At 43.6% G+C, this 17,910-nt stretch overlaps 1 protein-coding gene across 2 annotated transcripts in view; it reads left to right on the forward strand.

Annotated features, from left to right (window-relative positions):
* vps50 (VPS50 EARP/GARPII complex subunit) overlaps nt 1-15,993 on the forward strand; it is a 229,402-nt gene extending 213,409 nt beyond the window's left edge. For both annotated transcript variants that reach the window (XM_042310186.1, XM_042310187.1), the window contains 3 exons: nt 2,420-2,541; nt 13,476-13,665; nt 14,252-15,993. In XM_042310186.1, coding sequence (XP_042166120.1) covers nt 2,420-2,541; nt 13,476-13,665; nt 14,252-14,371 — 432 coding nt within the window. In that variant the 3' untranslated portion in view covers nt 14,372-15,993. The remainder of the gene's footprint in view (nt 1-2,419; nt 2,542-13,475; nt 13,666-14,251) is intronic.
* Nucleotides 15,994-17,910: the final 1,917 nt, after the last annotated feature.

The following is a 17,910-nucleotide window of genomic DNA, read 5'->3' on the forward strand; positions in this document are numbered from 1 at the left end:
GTCTGCCTGAGCAGCCATAGCTTTAAATCCTGAACCGTTCTGAGCAAACCACCTCACTGCCGCCAATTCTTGGGAGTTTTCACTCAGGCTCACCTTTCTGGAACCGTGGGTCGGCTGTCTGGAAGACAGCTCTTTGGAAGCATTATTAAGCCGCTCTAAGCCAATCTCATTTAAATAAAGGTGTTTGTGACATATATTTCAACCAGATATTAGGTAGGAAAGCGTTAATGTTTTTATTTCAAGAGAATAAGTGTCAGGTTCAAACGTCTGCTGGTCATCCAATATATTTCTGAGATAGACGTTGTTCAGTATGGGTTATGATTGACAGGTTATTGATACAGGGTTGTATTGTATAGGAGATGATGTTGTATCGTGTAGATTGTTGTGTTCATGAGTTTCTGTTGAATATTAGCGTCCAAAATTGGCTTATATTTGCATTCTATTGGCAATTGTTGCACAGGCACTGACATTGTCTCATTTACCAACCAGGTTATTCAAATGAGATGGCACAACATTTTTGCTTGAGAAGACATTTGACAATCATTCATTACTTTCAAGCTGTCAACATAATGAGGGAGAAAACGTCTTTTTAGGTTTATGACATGTAATTTGATTTATTCTTGGAAATTATGCCACTCAGATGCAATACCTTAGTGTGCACAACCTCTCTCCTGTGCTCTGCATTTTGCTGGGTTTGGTTTAGGTGCACAGCGAATCAGTCACCCAAATTGAGAAGGCATCTGGCACAGTGAAGTGAATGAGGAAAATGTTTTGAAAGATTACTGGCCCTTTTCTGACTTCCTAGTCTGTACGTTTGACTCGACAACAAACAAGGTGTAAGAACACAGTGATGTATGTAGGTTTTGGCGTGGGGAGAACATCGGAGCGATCCATCTTTGTCTAAAAATCATCTTGTCTCTTTTTGGGGTGAAATGAAAGAAAAGAGAAAAGGGCCTGACCAGCTGAATCAACAAGTCCTGATGTCTCCGCTGCTCATGTTGGAATGGAGCGTGGCCGGCAGCCATCTTGTATGGCAAGAGTTGCTGGGACATCTGTGGAGCAGGGGGAGAATGTGAGGGCTGAAAGGTTACATGGATGTCTGCTCTGCTGTGTTAATGAGAACGCATGTCGACCAACGTTATTCACCAGCTCTGCAGTAGAATCTGTTGAACTGGCCCTTAGCTCATCCACACACAAAATACATTTCAGCCACACCCCACACCCATTGCTGACAGGTGTATAAAATCGAGCACACCGCCATGCAATCTCCATAGACAAACATTGGCAGTAGAATGGACTTACTGAAGAGCTCGGTGACTTTCAACATGGCACCGTCATAGGATGCCACCTTTGCAACAAGTCTGTTCAAATTTTTGCCTTCTAGAGCTGCCCTGGTCAAGTGCTGTTATTGTGAAGTGGAAACGTCTAGGAGCAACAACGGCTCAGCTGCGAAGTGGTAGGCCACACAAGCTCACAGAACGAGAGTGCTGAAGTGCGTAGTGCGTAAGAATCGTCTGTCCTCGGTTGCAACAGTCACTTCCGAGTTCCAAAACTGCCTCTGGAAGGAACTGTTCGTTGGGAGCTTCATGAAATGGGTTTCCATGGCCGAGCAGCCGCACATAAACATAAGATCACCAGGCGCAATGCCAAGCGTTGGCTGGAGTGGTGTAAAGCTCGCACATTTTGGAATCTGGAGCAGTGGGAACGCGTTCTCTGGCGTGATGAATCACTCTTCAACATCTGGCAGTCTGACGGACAAATCTGTAAAGTTTGGTAGAGGAGGAATAGTGGTCTGAGGCTTTTTTTCATGGTTCGGGCTAGGCCCCTTAGTTCCAGTGAAGCGAGATCTTATCACTACAGCATACAATGACATTCTAGACGATTCTGTGCTTCCAACTTTGTGGCAACAGTTTGGGGAAGGCCCTTTCCTGTTTCAACATGACAATGCCCCTGTGCACAAAGTGAGGTCCGTACAGAAATGGTTTGTTGAAACCGGTGTGGAAGAACTTGATTGGCCTGCAGAGTCCTGACCTCAACCCCATCGAACACCTTTGGGATGAATTAGAACGCAGACTAGGCCTAATCGCTAGGCCTAATCGCCCAACATCAGTGCCCAACCTCATTAATGCTCTTGTGGCTGAATGGAGTCCCCCGCAGCAATGTTCCAACATCTAGTGGAAAACCTTCTCAGAAGAGTGGAGGCTGTTATAGCAAAGGGGGGACCAACTCAATATTAATTCCCAGGATTTTGGAATGAGATGTAGTGTACCTCTGCTGAATTAATTTGTAGAGCTAACATGACCCTTTGGGGATTTTGAGAAGTCTTGAAACCCCCAATAATTTATTTATAAAATATGTATCACTGGACTAAAAACATGAATAAAAAAACTAACCAATGTTATGTTTTTTTGTTCCTCAGGAGTTTGAAGAGTTTAACAAGAGGCTGGGTGATGTGTCCAGACACGTCCGGGTCCCTCTGCCTGTGTCTAATGTCCTGTGGGAACACTGCATCCGTCTGGCCAACAGGACGCTGGTGGAAGGGTGAATTGTTTACTTGCATATACAAAATACTTGGGCTGATTTTGTAGTTAAAAATATGAATGTTTCAGCAGATATCATTGGAGAGGTGAGTAGGCTTAAGAAGATAGAGAAACAACTCCTACCTGCTTACTTTGATTTACAAAATAATTTTATTGGTTTCTATACGTTTTTCAGCAAATATATTGCAGCATTCATTGAGGGGATGGGTGGTGCCTTATCGTTCATTGAGAGGCTGAGTGGTGCCTTATCGTTCATTGAGGGGCTGAGGGGTGCCTTATCGTTCATTGAAGGGCTGAGTGGTGCCTTATCGTTCATTGAGGGGCTGGGTGGGTGCCTTATAGTTCATTGAGGGGCTGGGTGGGTGCCTTATAGTTCATTGAGGGGCTGGGTGGGTGCCTTATAGTTCATTGAGGGGCTGGGTGGGTGCCTTATCGTTCATTGAGGGGATGGGTGGTGCCTTATCGTTCATTGAGAGGCTGAGTGGTGCCTTATCGTTCATTGAGGGGCTGAGGGTGCCTTATCGTTCATTGAAGGGCTGAGTGGTGCCTTATCGTTCATTGAGGGGCTGGGTGGGTGCCTTATAGTTCATTGAGGGGCTGGGTGGGTGCCTTATAGTTCATTGAGGGGCTGGGTGGGTGCCTTATCGTTCATTGAGGGGCTGGGTGGTGCCTTATCGTTCATTGAGATGCTGAGTGGTGCCTTATCGTTCATTGAGAGGCTGAGTGGTGCCTTATCGTTCATTGAGGGGCTGAGGGGTGCCTTATCGTTCATTGAGGGGCTGGGTGGGTGCCTTATCGTTCATTGAGGGGCTGGGTGGGTGCCTTATCGTTCATTGAGGGGCTGGGTGGGTGCCTTATAGTTCATTGAGGGGCTGGGTGGGTGCCTTTTTGTTCATTGAGGGGCTGGGTGGGTGCCTTTTTGTTCATTGAGGGGCTGAGTGGGTGCCTTTTCGTTCATTGAGGGGCTGAGTGGTGCCTTATCGTTCATTGAGGGGCTGAGTGGTGCCTTATCGTTCATTGAGGGGCTGAGTGGTGCCTTATCATTCATATTATTCCCGTAAAGTTGTCAATATGGCTCTCTATCCATATATAATTTACGTGATAGTGTATTTTAAAAGTACGAATTTTATTAGACTTTTTCATTTTATTGTAATTTTTTATGAGCAGCAAAAAGCTGCTGACTAGTTGTAATGCCAGCAAATATCTTATGATAAGCACGGCAGGAAAAATAAAATGTGTGAACACAAACCTATTGCTCATTCAATGATGGTTATAGTGATAGTTCATCACTCAGGGACATGCTAATATGCACCTGTGGATTTACTGCCGGTGGATTGGAGAGGTGTGGAAATTTTTGCTGCCTCGTTCATCTCTTATTTTGACGTCTTTTGCCTTTTTGGTTGATGGCCCTGTTCTCTCCTCCTGGGGTACACTCGTAAATATGAGCCCTGTTCGCGTGTCATATGCCAAATACCTCAGGTGAGTTATTAAATAAGGCAGGCTTGGAGCCCCTGTCCTCTCCTGCAGTAAGGCACGACCACGAGCTGCTTTTCTCTTCTTTACTCCCCCTCCTCTTTTTCTTCTCGGGCGTTGAACATCCTCTTGTTGGAACATCTGCTTGTCATAAATAAACACAAAACTAAATGTTTGAGTGCCGCAAAGAAACACGCAGATTGCCTACTAGATAAGCACGGGAGACTTGAGCGTTCCTAGCTTTTCTCCAGCTTTCTCTCATTCTCCTGAGACAACTCCTCTTCAGTCCTGTCATCCCTTCCATATGGTAGCAATAAGCTGACTCTTTGTGCCTCCTCCTCCCCAACACTCCATCCCAGGACTGTTATATGTTCTGTTATAGAGACCCCACAGGGAACATGTCTGACACAAGGCTGGCCTGAGTCCCCTCTAAACACTTGACACATTCTAAATGGCTCCCATAACAACCATCTCCCTTGCAAGTCAGTCAAAGGTTTGGGGCCTGAAAGGGACTAATGCATTTTTTCCTGAAATCAGCACTTGTACCCGCTTTCTCTGTCCAATGTATTATTTATGTTGTGTGTGCGTGACCATGCGTGTGTGCAAGCATGTGTGAAGTAGATGTACTGGTAGGCAGGGTTTTATACGGCCAGGGGAGACATCCTCTTTAGGCCAGAGAGACATGGCATTAATGGGGGCGATGTGGGGAAATAAAAAGATGTCATAACGTCTCTGACCATCTTGTGATGAAGTGGAAAAAAGACGAGGGACAAGCACAACCTCCTATGAGAGTGTTACATAGTGGGGGACTGGTAGGGAACTGGGTAGTGTGTTTTTTTGCATCCAGGTTGATTGTGCTGAGCTGGACTGTAAGGCAGCCCAATTCTGATCTTTTTGACAGTAGTTGTTTTTTTGACCAATCACATCAGATCTTTTCACATCAGAACTTTTTCAGTGCACATCTGATTAGACTAAAGACCAATTAGTGAAAAAAAAGATTAGAATTGGGCTGCATGTGTAAACACAGCCTACGTTTGGAAGTTTAGAGTTGAGAAGGCCAGGGCTAGGGTTAGTTAGGGTTTTAAGTTCTAAATCCAGGGCTAGGGTTAGTTAGGGTTTTAAGTTCTAAATCCAGGGCTAGGGTTAGTTAGGGTTTTAAGTTCTAAATCCAGGACTATGGTTAGTTATGGTTTTAACTAAACCCAGGGCTAGGGTTAGTTAGGGTTTTAACTAAATTCAGGACTAGGTTTAGTTATGGTTTTAAGTTTTAAATCCAGGACAAGGGTTAGTTATGGTTTTAAGTTCTAAACCCAGGGCTAGGGTTAGTTAGGGTTTTACGTTCCAAATTCAGGGCTAGGTTTAGTTAGGGTTTTAAGTTCTAAATCCAGGGCTAGGGTTAGTTAGGGTTTGATATTCTAAGGCTAGGGTTAGTTCGGGTTTAATGTTCTAAGGCTAGGGTTAGTTCGGGTTTAATGTTCTAAGGCTAGGGTTAGTTAGGGTTTAATGTTCTAAGGCTAGGGTTAGTTAGGGTTTAATGTTCTAAGGCTAGGGTTAGTTAGGGTTTAATGTTCTAAGGCTAGGGTTAGTTAGGGTTTGATGTTCTAAGGCTAGGGTTAGTTAGGGTTTGATGTTCTAAGGCTAGGTTTAGTTAGGGTTTGATGTTCTAAGGCTAGGGTTAGTTGGGGTTTAATGTTCTAAGGCTAGGGATAGTTGGATTTAATGTTGTAAGGCTAGGGTTAGTTAGGGTTTAATGTTCTAAGGCTAGGGTTAGTTTGGGTTTAATGTTCTAAGGCTAGGGTTAGTTAGGGTTTGATGTTCTAAGGCTAGGTTTAGTTAGGGTTTGATGTTCTAAGGCTAGGGTTAGTTGGGGTTTAATGTTCTAAGGCTAGGGTTAGTTGGATTTAATGTTCTAAGGCTAGGTTTAGTTAGGGTTTGATGTTCTAAGGCTAGGGTTAGTTGGGGTTTAATGTTCTAAGGCTAGGGATAGTTGGATTTAATGTTGTAAGGCTAGGGTTAGTTAGGGTTTAATGTTCTAAGGCTAGGGTTAGTTTGGGTTTTACGTTTTATGTCCAGGGCTAGTGTTAGTCAGGTTTTGAAAAGGAATCACAGTACAGGAAAACCAGGGTTATGGTTTTGGGAAAAGATGCCCAATGGTGTACAACTAGCATGTATTGAACTGTACAGGATCCTCTTCATTCTGCTTGACACATCATCATAGACATGGCCTGTGTATCAGTATTAGACCTGTGGAGTTCCTTCACACATCATCATAGACATGGCCTGTGTATCAGTATTAGACCTGTGGAGTTCCTTCACACATTATCATAGACATGGCCTGTGTATCAATATTAGACCTGTGGAGTTCCTTCACACATTATCATAGACATGGCCTGTGTATCAGTATTAGACCTGTGGAGTTCCTTCACACATTATCATAGACATGGCCTGTGTATCAGTATTAGACCTGTGGAGTTCCTTCACACATTATCATAGACATGGCCTGTGTATCAGTATTAGACCTGTGGAGTTCCTTCACACATCATCATAGACATGGCCTGTGTATCAGTATTAGACCTGTGGAGTTCCTTCACACATTATCATAGACATGGCCTGTGTATCAGTATTAGACCTGTGGAGTTCCTTCACACATCATCATAGACATGGCCTGTGTATCAGTATTAGACCTGTGGAGTTCCTTCACACATTATCATAGACATGGCCTGTGTATCAGTATTAGACCTGTGGAGTTCCTTCACACATCATCATAGACATGGCCTGTGTATCAGTATTAGACCTGTGGAGTTCCTTCACACATTATCATAGACATGGCCTGTGTATCAGTATTAGACCTGTGGAGTTCCTTCACACATTATCATAGACATGGCCTGTGTATCAATATTAGACCTGTGGAGTTCCTTCACACATTATCATAGACATGGCCTGTGTATCAGTATTAGACCTGTGGAGTTCCTTCACACATTATCATAGACATGGCCTGTGTATCAGTATTAGACCTGTGGAGTTCCTTCACACATTATCATAGACATGGCCTGTGTATCAGTATTAGACCTGTGGAGTTCCTTCACACATCATCATAGACATGGCCTGTGTATCAGTATTAGACCTGTGGAGTTCCTTCACACATTAACATAGACATGGCCTGTGTATCAGTATTAGACCTGTGGAGTTCCTTCACACATCATCATAGACATGGCCTGTGTATCAGTATTAGACCTGTGGAGTTCCTTCACACATTATCATAGACATGGCCTGTGTATCAATATTAGACCTGTGGAGTTCCTTCACACATTATCATAGACATGGCCTGTGTATCAATATTAGACCTGTGGAGTTCCTTCACACATTATCATAGACATGGCCTGTGTATCAATATTAGACCTGTGGAGTTCCTTCACACATTATCATAGACATGGCCTGTGTATCAATATTAGACCTGTGGAGTTCCTTCACACATTATCATAGACATGGCCTGTGTATCAATATTAGACCTGTGGAGTTCCTTCACACATTATCATAGACATGGCCTGTGTATCAGTATTAGACCTGTGGAGTTCCTTCACACATTATCATAGACATGGCCTGTGTATCAGTATTAGACCTGTGGAGTTCCTTCACACATTATCATAGACATGGCCTGTGTATCAATATTAGACCTGTGGAGTTCCTTCACACATTATCATAGACATGGCCTGTGTATCAGTATTAGACCTGTGGAGTTCCTTCACACATTAACATAGACATGGCCTGTGTATCAGTATTAGACCTGTGGAGTTCCTTCACACATTATCATAGACATGGCCTGTGTATCAATATTAGACCTGTGGAGTTCCTTCACACATTATCATAGACATGGCCTGTGTATCAATATTAGACCTGTGGAGTTCCTTCACACATTATCATAGACATGGCCTGTGTATCAGTATTAGACCTGTGGAGTTCCTTCACACATTAACATAGACATGGCCTGTGTATCAGTATTAGACCTGTGGAGTTCCTTCACACATTATCATAGACATGGCCTGTGTATCAGTATTAGACCTGTGGAGTTCCTTCACACATCATCATAGACATGGCCTGTGTATCAATATTAGACCTGTGGAGTTCCTTCACACATTATCATAGACATGGCCTGTGTATCAGTATTAGACCTGTGGAGTTCCTTCACACATTATCATAGACATGGCCTGTGTATCAGTATTAGACCTGTGGAGTTCCTTCACACATTATCATAGACATGGCCTGTGTATCAATATTAGACCTGTGGAGTTCCTTCACACATTATCATAGACATGGCCTGTGTATCAGTATTAGACCTGTGGAGTTCCTTCACACATTATCATAGACATGGCCTGTGTATCAGTATTAGACCTGTGGAGTTCCTTCACACATTATCATAGACATGGCCTGTGTATCAGTATTAGACCTGTGGAGTTCCTTCACACATCATCATAGACATGGCCTGTGTATCAGTATTAGACCTGTGGAGTTCCTTCACACATTATCATAGACATGGCCTGTGTATCAGTATTAGACCTGTGGAGTTCCTTCACACATTATCATAGACATGGCCTGTGTATCAGTATTAGACCTGTGGAGTTCCTTCACACATCATCATAGACATGGCCTGTGTATCAGTATTAGACCTGTGGAGTTCCTTCACACATTATCATAGACATGGCCTGTGTATCAGTATTAGACCTGTGGAGTTCCTTCACACATCATCATAGACATGGCCTGTGTATCAGTATTAGACCTGTGGAGTTCCTTCACACATTATCATAGACATGGCCTGTGTATCAGTATTAGACCTGTGGAGTTCCTTCACACATTATCATAGACATGGCCTGTGTATCAATATTAGACCTGTGGAGTTCCTTCACACATTATCATAGACATGGCCTGTGTATCAGTATTAGACCTGTGGAGTTCCTTCACACATCATCATAGACATGGCCTGTGTATCAGTATTAGACCTGTGGAGTTCCTTCACACATCATCATAGACATGGCCTGTGTATCAGTATTAGACCTGTGGAGTTCCTTCACACATCATCATAGACATGGCCTGTGTATCAGTATTAGACCTGTGGAGTTCCTTCACACATTAACATAGACATGGCCTGTGTATCAGTATTAGACCTGTGGAGTTCCTTCACACATCATCATAGACATGGCCTGTGTATCAGTATTAGACCTGTGGAGTTCCTTCACACATTATCATAGACATGGCCTGTGTATCAGTATTAGACCTGTGGAGTTCCTTCACACATCATCATAGACATGGCCTGTGTATCAGTATTAGACCTGTGGAGTTCCTTCACACATTATCATAGACATGGCCTGTGTATCAGTATTAGACCTGTGGAGTTCCTTCACACATCATCATAGACATGGCCTGTGTATCAGTATTAGACCTGTGGAGTTCCTTCACACATTAACATAGACATGGCCTGTGTATCAGTATTAGACCTGTGGAGTTCCTTCACACATTATCATAGACATGGCCTGTGTATCAGTATTAGACCTGTGGAGTTCCTTCACACATCATCATAGACATGGCCTGTGTATCAGTATTAGACCTGTGGAGTTCCTTCACACATCATCATAGACATGGCCTGTGTATCAGTATTAGACCTGTGGAGTTCCTTCACACATTATCATAGACATGGCCTGTGTATCAGTATTAGACCTGTGGAGTTCCTTCACACATCATCATAGACATGGCCTGTGTATCAGTATTAGACCTGTGGAGTTCCTTCACACATTATCATAGACATGGCCTGTGTATCAGTATTAGACCTGTGGAGTTCCTTCACACATTATCATAGACATGGCCTGTGTATCAGTATTAGACCTGTGGAGTTCCTTCACACATCATCATAGACATGGCCTGTGTATCAGTATTAGACCTGTGGAGTTCCTTCACACATTATCATAGACATGGCCTGTGTATCAGTATTAGACCTGTGGAGTTCCTTCACACATCATCATAGACATGGCCTGTGTATCAGTATTAGACCTGTGGAGTTCCTTCACACATCATCATAGACATGGCCTGTGTATCAGTATTAGACCTGTGGAGTTCCTTCACACATCATCATAGACATGGCCTGTGTATCAGTATTAGACCTGTGGAGTTCCTTCACACATTATCATAGACATGGCCTGTGTATCAGTATTAGACCTGTGGAGTTCCTTCACACATCATCATAGACATGGCCTGTGTATCAGTATTAGACCTGTGGAGTTCCTTCACACATTATCATAGACATGGCCTGTGTATCAGTATTAGACCTGTGGAGTTCCTTCACACATCATCATAGACATGGCCTGTGTATCAGTATTAGACCTGTGGAGTTCCTTCACACATTATCATAGACATGGCCTGTGTATCAGTATTAGACCTGTGGAGTTCCTTCACACATCATCATAGACATGGCCTGTGTATCAGTATTAGACCTGTGGAGTTCCTTCACACATCATCATAGACATGGCCTGTGTATCAATATTAGACCTGTGGAGTTCCTTCACACATTATCATAGACATGGCCTGTGTATCAGTATTAGACCTGTGGAGTTCCTTCACACATTATCATAGACATGGCCTGTGTATCAGTATTAGACCTGTGGAGTTCCTTCACACATCATCATAGACATGGCCTGTGTATCAGTATTAGACCTGTGGAGTTCCTTCACACATCATCATAGACATGGCCTGTGTATCAGTATTAGACCTGTGGAGTTCCTTCACACATCATCATAGACATGGCCTGTGTATCAGTATTAGACCTGTGGAGTTCCTTCACACATCATCATAGACATGGCCTGTGTATCAGTATTAGACCTGTGGAGTTCCTTCACACATCATCATAGACATGGCCTGTGTATCAGTATTAGACCTGTGGAGTTCCTTCACACATCGTCATAGACATGGCCTGTGTATCAGTATTAGACCTGTGGAGTTCCTTCACACATCATCATAGACATGGCCTGTGTATCAGTATTAGACCTGTGGAGTTCCTTCACACGTTATCATAGACATGGCCTGTGTATCAGTATTAGACCTGTGGAGTTCCTTCACACATCATCATAGACATGGCCTGTGTATCAGTATTAGACCTGTGGAGTTCCTTCACACATCATCATAGACATGGCCTGTGTATCAGTATTAGACCTGTGGAGTTCCTTCACACATCATCATAGACATGGCCTGTGTATCAGTATTAGACCTGTGGAGTTCCTTCACACATCATCATAGACATGGCCTGTGTATCAGTATTAGACCTGTGGAGTTCCTTCACACATTATCATAGACATGGCCTGTGTATCAGTATTAGACCTGTGGAGTTCCTTCACACATCATCATAGACATGGCCTGTGTATCAGTATTAGACCTGTGGAGTTCCTTCACACATTATCATAGACATGGCCTGTGTATCAGTATTAGACCTGTGGAGTTCCTTCACACATCATCATAGACATGGCCTGTGTATCAGTATTAGACCTGTGGAGTTCCTTCACACGTTATCATAGACATGGCCTGTGTATCAGTATTAGACCTGTGGAGTTCCTTCACACATTATCATAGACATGGCCTGTGTATCAGTATTAGACCTGTGGAGTTCCTTCACACATTATCATAGACATGGCCTGTGTATCAGTATTAGACCTGTGGAGTTCCTTCACACATTATCATAGACATGGCCTGTGTATCAGTATTAGACCTGTGGAGTTCCTTCACACATCATCATAGACATGGCCTGTGTATCAGTATTAGACCTGTGGAGTTCCTTCACACATTATCATAGACATGGCCTGTGTATCAGTATTAGACCTGTGGAGTTCCTTCACACATCATCATAGACATGGCCTGTGTATCAGTATTAGACCTGTGGAGTTCCTTCACACATCATCATAGACATGGCCTGTGTATCAGTATTAGACCTGTGGAGTTCCTTCACACATTAACATAGACATGGCCTGTGTATCAATATTAGACCTGTGGAGTTCCTTCACACATCATCATAGACATGGCCTGTGTATCAGTATTAGACCTGTGGAGTTCCTTCACACATCATCATAGACATGGCCTGTGTATCAGTATTAGACCTGTGGAGTTCCTTCACACATTATCATAGACATGGCCTGTGTATCAGTATTAGACCTGTGGAGTTCCTTCACACATCATCATAGACATGGCCTGTGTATCAGTATTAGACCTGTGGAGTTCCTTCACACATCGTCATAGACATGGCCTGTGTATCAGTATTAGACCTGTGGAGTTCCTTCACAAGTGTCTGCCTCTCAGCTCTGTCTTTCCCTCTCAGCTTCCCTCCCAGACTGGGTTTAGTCTCTGGGATTCCCCTCTCTGTTTATCCCCAAGTTCCTGGACTGACTGTGTGTGCATCCCAAATGGCACCTTGTTCCCTTAATAGTGCACTACTTTCAAAAGTAGTGCAGTATAAAGGGAATAGGGTGCCATTTTGGGAGGCAACCTGAGAGTCACGCTACTGTGTCTCGTCACCTCCCTCCCTCCACCACTATGATAGAGTGGCCAGGCTAATCTGTCTGTTTGTTTTGCTCACTCACTTGCTGTGTTTATCTTCATTTCCACCCCCATCTGGACTCCTCAGAGAGGAGATGGAGTCTGACTCACTGTCTCACCCCGGGGGACTGACAACCTCAGAGAGAGAGAGGGGGGAAAGAGATGGAGGGTTAATGAAGATAGGAGGGAGGCAGGAAAAGAAGGATGGGGAGAGAGAGAGAGGTATAGATGTAAGGAGAGCGAGAGAGACATGTGAAGAGAGAGGGAGGAGCCATAGAGAGTTAGAAGAAAAGAGATAGGAAGGGGGAGAAAGATGGAGGGAGGGAAAGAAAGACGGTGAGAAAGAGAGGGAGGTAGGAAGGTGGGAGAGAGGGAGACATGAGGAGAGGTCTCTCTGGTAGTATGTCTCTTTCCCAGAAAGCATTTACGCCTCTGTCAAGACCAGAGCAAACATGGATGTCAGCAGCCACTGATCTGGTGGATGTGGTTCTGCTACACACACTTCCACTCTCAAATCCAGACCCCCACACACTGCGAAGATAAAGTTTGTAAGGTATATGAATATAAAAATGTTACTTGTTGACCTTTTTTTGGACTAAAACTGAGAACCCTTGAACTGTCTGTGACAAAATATGCTTTGAAGAAAACTGTCTGAGCAGAATCAAGATTGAACCCTTTTGGCTTATTTGCTCTCTGTCGATATCAGATTTTCTGTTTGACATTTTAGTTCTTCGTTCATGTGCCTTGGGCACTAAGAATACAAATCCCATGTTTTTAGATCGTTGCTCTGGATTCGGAAACTTCTGACAACAAAAACTAAACGAATTCTGAACTATTGTCCGACAGAAATAATACAGGAGTCATCAAAGTCAACTTCTCTCCTGTTCTGTCCTGTAGCTATGGTAACGTGAAGAAGTGCAGTAACGAAGGGCGGGCCCTGATGCAGCTGGACTTCCAGCAGTTCCTGATGAAGCTTGAGAAGCTGACGGACATGAGGCCCATCCCTGACAAGGACTTTGTGGAGACCTACATCAAAGCCTACTACCTGACTGAGAATGACATGGAGCAGTTCATCAAGAACCACAGGGTGAGGAACAGTATAATGATAATTATTCACTCAGTCTGTTCAATGTGCTAATGAGATTTCTACTGGGGTAGCTCAACCTGTTTACTAGCAATGTGTAGCACAAATCTTATGATGTGCTTGCCTATGGCATCACTGGTATCCAAAACGTGTGCAGTGAAAACGTAATAGTTAACCACATTTAAATTAGCCAGTTGTTACAATAGGCAGACACTTTCTCCTCAGTCATGTGAAGCAAGCTGTGAGGTCAAATTAAATGCTGTCTGGGACTAAATGCTGTCTGGGACTAAATGCTGTCTGGGACTAAATGCTGTCTGGGACTAAATGCTGTCTGGGACTAAATGCTGTCTGGGACTAAATGCTGTCTGGGACTAAATGCTGTCTGGGACTAAATGCTGGCTGGGACTAAATGCTGGCTGGGACTAAATGCTGGCTGGGACTAAATGCTGGCTGGGACTAAATGCTGGCTGGGACTAAATGCTGGCTGGGACTAAATGCTGGCTGGGACTAAATGCTGTCTGGGACTAAATGTCGTCTGAGAATAAATGCTGTCTGGCCATAATGTGTGTCCGTCTGTCTGTCCCACCAGGAGTACTCCATGAAGCAGCTGGCCAACCTGGTGAACGTGTGTCTGGGCTCTCACATCAACAAGAAGGCCCGGCAGAAACTCCTGGCGGCTATCGACGACATCGACAGACCAAAGAGATAGACAGACGTGGTTATTGTATTTAAGGTGGCTCCTAAACCTGTGGCGGTTTTAGAATGCCCTAGGGTTGTGCAATCCCAGTATCTTTCCCAAAATACCCAGGGTTTTCAGAAATTCTCTTTGGACGATTGCCGATATATCTTTACTAGTCCTGATTTTAGGAATCTTCCTAATGGATTTCTGGAAAACCTGGGAATTTTTAAAACGTTACTAGAATTTTGCAAGCCTAGAATGCTCAAAAACCCACCCGGAACAGAAAAGAAGCAATGAAACAAGAACTTCTGCTAACAAACACGCTCATACAGGAATGTTACAGTTATTTGACACTTAGTCAGAACATATATGCTACTCTTGTGTATGTCCCTCATTTTGATGTCCTATATGCTTACAGTTCCGCTGCGTTTTATATGTTTCCACGGAGATGCTCTGTTTTCCTGTTCATCGTGAATACAGTATACATGTATATGAGGAAGGAATCTTGTTTTTACGATAAATGACTTGAAATGCTGAATTTATACTCCATGACGTCTGAATCGACTGGCAGACAGTTATCTTGTTCTCCTACTGTATGTCTATAGCATAATGTAGTTCTTTCTGCCCGTCTGTAAACCGCTCAGGAGCAACGCCGGCCCTGGAGAAAAACTGAATCATTTAATATTTTCTTTGTGACTTGTATGACTATTAAGCGACTGAAATAGCGCTGAGTTGAGAAAACGTTCCATTTTCCATTGAAATCCAGGAAAAGTTCATTTTTCCTGGTATCACATGTATGCAGAAACACGGTTTGTGAAAAAGCATGGGATGTTTGATGAAATAGTTTCCTTTGGGGTTACGCCTATGGAGACATCCAGTCTCTAGTGCCCTTCGAGTATCCATTAATGAGGATGACGGCACTATGTTTGTTCTGTTGTTCCAGTAGTGTAGGGTGAACGCGCCATAGACACTGATCTAGGGTCAGTTTTGCATCTCCACCACTAATGGTAAAGGTAGGATTGGGGGGAGGGGAAGCTGATCCTAGAGCTGTACCTAAGGGAACCTCTGAGCTTGTTCGTCCAGGACTATAACTACCTGTGCTTTGTTACGTCCATAAATGATTTATCCTGATCTAATGTTGATTCTGAACATATTGAATGGTTAGTTATAGATGATGCACTAGGTCTAATGTGGGTTTAGATGATATCTTGCACGTCCTGCACTCGTTTCTTTCCAAGTCATATATGTAAAAGGGTTTTTATTGCCCAAACAAACAGCGTCCATCATTGTCACTGTATCTGTAAAAATATACGTTTTTGATATCGCAACTGATTCCATTATGTTTTCATGCATAACTATCCCAAAATAATGCTGTAAATGTTAATGTGTAAAATGTCGTTTTTATTTATTGTCAATTTGGATTCAGGATGATTTCTATATGATAAGTACTGGAAGTGTTCTATCATCTGTTTGCTGGCGGTACCCTGTATCTTGTTGTCAACTGTAAAAGAATATTTAAAAAGACACAATTAGACTACATATTATAAAACTCCAGTGCACTATTGTGAAAATAAATCGTTAAATGTTGGCGCTGTAGACTAAAGTAAGATGATTATACAGTAACACAATAAACACACTAACATTTAAACCCAGCCTTGCTCACTTTGTCTGACTTCTCCTTGTTCTGCAGACGGATGGATGGATGGATGGATGGATGGATGGATGGATGGATGCAGTGCTGTGAAAATAAGCATTTGCTCCCTTTCTGATGTGATCTGTTTTTGCATATTTTTGACCCTGAATGTGATCAGATCTTAAACCTAATATTAGATAAAGGAAATCTGAGTGAACAAATAACCCATAAAAGATATACTTATTTTATTTATTTAATAAACCACGTTATTCAACACCCAATACCCCTGTGTGAAAAAGTAATTGCCCCCTTACATGCAATAGCTGGTTGTGCCACCTTTAGCTGCAATGACCATTGGGCTCCTGAGTAGCGCAGCGGTCTAAGGCACTGCATCTCAGTACTAGAGACACCTTGGTTCGAATCCAGGCTGTATCACAACCGGCCGTGATTGGGAGTCCCATAGGGCAGCGCACAATTGGCCCAGCGTCGTCCATGTTTGGCCAGGGTAGGCCGTCATTGTAAATAAGAATTTGTTCTTAACTGACTTGCCTAGTTAAATAAAGGTTAAAAAATATATATTCAAAATGACTGTAACCTAAAGCTTCCTGTAGTTGTTGGTCAGTATCTCACATCTCTGTGCATCCATTTTTCCCCACTCTTCCATGCAGAACTGCTTTAATTCGGCCACATTTGTGGGTTTTCGAGCATAAACTGCTCATTTAAGGTCCTGCCACAACATCTCATGGGGTTTAGGTCTGGACTTTGACTAGGCCATTCCAGAACTTTACATTTGTTGCTTTTCAGCCATTCTGCTGTAGACTTCCTTGTGTGTTTTGGATCATTGTCTTGCTGTATGACACAGCTGTTCTGCAGCTCGCGGATGGATGGCCTGACATTCTCCTGTAGAATGTCCTGATGCAGCAAAGCACCCCCAAAACATCACACTATCATCACCATTGTTAACTGTTTGTATGAGGTTCTTGCTGTGGAATGCAGTGTTTGGTTTTTGCCAGACATAACGGGACCCATGTTGTCCAAAAAGTTGACTCAAAAGCACCTGGAAGGACCTGGATGATCGCCGAGACTCCTGGAATACGCTTCTATGGACAGACAAGTCAAAATGTTTACAACTGCATTCCACAGTAAGAACCTCATACAAACAGTCAAGCATGGTGGTAGTAGTGTGACAGTTTGTGGAGGCTTTGCTGCCTCAGGACCTGGATGACTTGCCATCATTGAAGCCATGAATTCTGCACTATATCAGAGAATTCTGGCCATCCAGCCATGAGCTGAGCTTCAAATGCCTGGCTATGTGGTGTAGCTAGCTGGCTGGTCATCTGACTAACCTGGCTCCACTTCACACACAGAGACCTGGTCTGGGCCAGGCCTTCAGTGTGGGTGTTAATGCTGGACTAACACTGGCCCTGGTCTTGTCCTTCACAGTGTGGGTGTTAGAGCTGGACTAACACTGGCCTTGGTCTTGTCCTTCACAGTGTGGGTGTTAGAGCTGGACTAACACTGGCCCTGGTCTGGTCTAGGACTTCAGTATGGGTGTTAGAGCTGGACTAACACTGGCCCTGGTCTGGTCTAGGACTTCAGTATGGGTGTTAGAGCTGGACTAACACTGGCCCTGGTCTGGTCCAGGACTTCAGTATGGGTGTTAGAGCTGGACTAACACTGGTCCTGGTCTGGTCTAGGACTTCAGTATGGGTGTTAGAGCTGGACTAACACTGGCCCTGGTCTGGTCTAATACTTCAGTATGGGTGTTAGAGCTGGACTAACACTGGCCCTGGGGTTCTATCACAATGCTAGGAAATTACAAAGTTGGGGGATCCTTGAGAAAATGTGAAAGAGTAGGGTAGAGAGAAAGTTGGCCATGAAGGTGACATTTTGTAAAGATCTCTTATATAAAACACTTTCAATGACACTTTCTGTG

Source organism: Oncorhynchus tshawytscha, linkage group LG31 (genome assembly GCF_018296145.1).
Source record: "Oncorhynchus tshawytscha isolate Ot180627B linkage group LG31, Otsh_v2.0, whole genome shotgun sequence".
NCBI lineage: Eukaryota > Metazoa > Chordata > Actinopteri > Salmoniformes > Salmonidae > Oncorhynchus > Oncorhynchus tshawytscha.